Below are 3,988 nucleotides of genomic sequence, written 5' to 3'. Positions count from 1 at the left end.
TTTCACTCTGTTCCATACCCTATAAGACTCAAACCCTAAACTTCTAGCCAATTAAGAATAAATGAATATTTAACATAAAATTTTAAGGTAAGATAAATGATAAAAGAAGATAGTCAAATAAGCATAAAATTAAATAGCTAAAGATGAGTAGTAACGAGTCCAAATAAAATTGGAACTTAATAAGATTAAAAAGAGCCTATATATTTTGATTTAACCTTGTTCCGTTTTAACCCTTTTTCGAGTATGTTGTCCTGGTTTGATCATGGAGGATGTGACGGCCTTCACATAGACCCCAATACTCTCAATGCCACCACCATATTTGGTGCCATGAAATCCACCAAAAGTACGATCATCTCCTATTTCAAAGTTGAACTCTTTTAGGAGTTTGTAATTAACAAGAGTCTTCATGCCATATGGTCCATAGGTACCCTTGTTGGTACCGAACGTTATTGATCTCAAATATATAAACGTATCAGGTGATTCACGATCATGGAAACCTCTTATCGAAGTAAGAAATTCTGATGGATGATCCAACACAACCTTCAATAAACATGGACGATAAATGTTAATGATTGTTAGTACTCTAATATATTTATTTAGTAGTATATTCAGAGTAAAAACTTAAAATAGTCCACTATCTTTTAATTTAGATTCAAAATAGGCTTAAAATACTGTAATATATTACTATATAGATGGTAATAAATAAAAAATATCGATAAAATCAGTAATTATTTATTAAAAAGTACTCAATCAAGTAATTTTTCCTTCAAAATAATCCTCTTTCTTTCTAGTTAAGATCATCATCCACAATCGATGTTCTAGAGCTACAATTTCACGTACAAAAATAAATATTTTTTGTCGTTCTTCAACAAAACTAATCTAAAGCACCTAAATTTTCACTCGGCCACAACAATCCGTAAATTAGGGTTATGAAAGAAATAAAACTATTTCGTGTCTAAATTCAAAGCTAGTGGACTATTTGAAGCCTTTACTCAATGTATTCAACGAAATAAATGTAATTAAAAAAAATTTAAATCGTAGATCCGTCTCTTACAGTAGTGAAGTTATTGTTGTGTGCAGGACCATGTGTGTCAGACAAAACAAAATTACCATTCTCAACAAACAAAAATTGAAGTGAATAAACTGCAATTTCATCATAGGAAAAAAAAAACTTAGCAATTTCTCCTTTACCCTTTTCATCCCAAACAGTTCCCCTTTTTCCTCCAGCAGGACCAACTTTAATTAAATTCATATTAACTAATTTCTTGCTCTATGAAATATAATTGTTATAATTTATACGTGGGTGAATAATATATTATTATTATATATAGAGAGGAGTAACTAATTAAGGTAAAAAAAAACTAATTAAGGTGTTGAGTTCCTTTTAGAGTCCTTCTAAGTTTCAACGATTGCAATTTGACTTTTCCTTGAATTCGTTCTTGTCTAGGATTCTATCTGGTTTATATTAAGTAAATTGTTTATATTTTTTTGTAGTTCAAAATAAGTAAAATTTGTAAAGTTGGGCGTTTTTATTTCATTCATATTTACCTTTCCTTTTAATGAGGTTTTTACCTACCTTACATTTTCTGGGAGAATAATTATTTAAGAAGAATTAAAAGGGTAAATACTGAAACGTAACCTTTAATTTTGGTCCATAAATAATTTTCTTTGACGAATATGTCATACCCCAATAGGGACCCTTACGTACCCAAAATGAGAAACACTGGCTATCTCACTGATTACCCAATTGTTTATAGTTTAGTGATTTTATTATGTTATATTAATATTTTTTCAAATATATTATTGATATAATTGTTATATTATTTAATTTTATGTTGTAAGATACTATGAGGACGGCTCTACTTCACTGGGAAGACAGGTACTACTCATACACCTATAGGTGAGAATCTACACTACTATGACATGCCTTAAGCTATTTCTATTTTTTCTACCACTTGTATCTACCATTTCTAACCGTGGTGAATTATCTAGTCGAATTCTTGCTCCTTATAGTTTACCTCCACCGGTAACGAAGATTAGGACTCTGGCTGCTTATTTTTGAAGTGTTAGTGGTTACAACAATCACCGTCACAGAGAATATTATATTGGATGCATACATACTAGTAACAGATGTTGTGTATGAAAAATGACATCCGTTTAATTAGAGCCCTCTCTTGTAGATATGGAAAGAAGCAAGTGCTACCACGACTTGATGTTGAAGGTTAGGTTGGTTTGCTCATCAAAACTAAAACATGAATGAACATCCATCTCATTTTTGTTACAATCAAAATTTTGAAATAACAAAGTAAAAACTATCTCTTTTTCCAACATATCGTATGTTGTGTCTGATGAAAGCTTTTGGGTTTCTGCTGAAAGATGTTCATGAAAATTGAAGAGTTTTTTGGGGGTTTGGGGTTTGTTTCTGATGATTACCTCAGAAGGGATCCACCACTTGTTAGAGTTGAGAAGATGTTTGAACAGGTCCAATCTAAGCTTCCTAGAGCCCCAAAATTTCTACTTGTTCTGCTTCCTGAGTGGAAAAATTGGGGCATATACGGTTAGTATAATGTACTTGTCTCTTGATTAGTAGCTAACCTTGTTTAATCTGCCTTGTTTCATCATCGAGTTAGTTACTAATCAAGAGAATAAGTACATTATACTAACCGTATATGCCACAATTTTTCCACTCAGGAAGTAGAACAAGCAGAAATTTTGATGCCCTAGGAAGCTTAGATTGGACTTGTTCAAATATTTTCTCAACTTTAACAAGTGGTGGATCCCTTCTGAGGTAATCATCAGAAACAAACCCAAAACCCCCCAAAAACTCTTCAAGTTTCAAGAACATCTTCTAGCAGAAACCCAAAAGCTTTGATCAGACACAACATAAGACATGTTGGATAAAGAGGTAGTTTTTACTTTGTTGTTTCAAACATTTTGATAGCAATAGAAATGAGATGAATTTTCATTGTTTCATGTTTTAATTTTGAGGAGAAAACTTTGCTACTGTGACATCCGTCCCTCTGTTGGTCTATAATTTGCCTTACCTAGGACATGATCGAATAGTTGCCACAAGATTTCTAAGGACCATCATGATTTTAAAGTAATATGTATAAGCAATAAATTTTAACAAATGTAGTTTAAAATGAACCAACTCAACGTCCAAGACAATACATATAAAACACAAGACACTGACTCATTCATTTTTTTTAATTCATATTTTTGGTAGAGTATCTTATAAGCCAAGACAAGGCATTTAAACTAGTAGGGGTGACACCACTTTGCTTCTTCATTCAATTTAAGTATTAAGGAAATAGCTCAACAGTCAAGATGAGACATATTAATACAACTCAGAGAATATCGACGTGTTCCTTTATTTTATTCAATTCATTATTGTTCATTAATTCTCTTACAATGAATGGCTTAAATTATGTGATGCTGACTTTCATTCCATCCAAATCTCATTTTAAGCCATTTATTGTAAGAGAATTAATGAACAATAATGAATTGAATAAAATAAAGAAACACATCAGTATTCTCTTAGTTGCATTAATATGTCTCATCTTGACTGTTTTTCTTAATACTTAAATTGAATGAAGAAGCAAAATAGTGTCACCCCTACTAGTTAAAATGCCTTCAATGCTTTTTTTTTCTTCTCTACCCTTGTGTTTACCTATATATTGATGGTTCAATTATTATATTGTTACTACTTTATTAAAGATGTTAACTCAGATTTGCAATTCATCTTAGGTTTCTTTTTCCCTTTCTCTTTCCAATTCTATTAAATTTTGGACGACTAATAACAAGATTGACAAAAGCTTAGGTTTTTCTATTCTCCATTTTCTTTATTTCTTTAGTTATCTCTCAATTGTATTGGTCTAAATACAATATATTATTGCAAGTCCTCACATCTCACACAAACACAAACAAACAGGTAAATAACCATATATTTGGTTCCTTTTGATAGAAAATGTTTGTTCTCATTTTTTGC

At 31.1% G+C, this 3,988-nt stretch overlaps 1 protein-coding gene across 1 annotated transcript; it reads right to left on the bottom strand.

Annotated features, from left to right (window-relative positions):
- Window positions 1-210: 210 nt before the first annotated feature.
- LOC125823885 (inactive protein RESTRICTED TEV MOVEMENT 1-like) lies at window positions 211-1,252 on the bottom strand. The gene is made up of 2 exons (XM_049503248.1): window positions 1,055-1,252; window positions 211-540 (listed from the first exon to the last, which is right to left on the bottom strand). The coding sequence occupies exons 1-2, from the start codon at window positions 1,250-1,252 to the stop codon at window positions 211-213; spliced, it is 528 nt and encodes a 175-aa protein (XP_049359205.1).
- Window positions 1,253-3,988: the final 2,736 nt, after the last annotated feature.

This window comes from Solanum verrucosum, unplaced genomic scaffold (assembly GCF_900185275.1).
Source record: "Solanum verrucosum unplaced genomic scaffold, falcon-dt-bn FXZP01000392.1, whole genome shotgun sequence".
Taxonomy (NCBI): Eukaryota; Viridiplantae; Streptophyta; class Magnoliopsida; order Solanales; family Solanaceae; genus Solanum; species Solanum verrucosum.
The sequence above is the reverse complement of the archived record's forward strand: the minus strand, read 5'-3'. Positions and strand labels throughout refer to the sequence as shown.

What these genes read in the sequence shown, in the direction of transcription:
- LOC125823885 (XM_049503248.1), bottom strand. Translation starts at nt 1,252, where the DNA reads ATGAATTTAATTAAAGTTGGTCCTGCTGGAGGAAAAAGGGGAACTGTT. An exon ending in ACAACAATAACTTCACTACT is followed by an intron (nt 541 to 1,054) that starts GTAAGAGACGGA and finishes TGTTTATTGAAG; the next exon opens with GTTGTGTTGGATCATCCATC.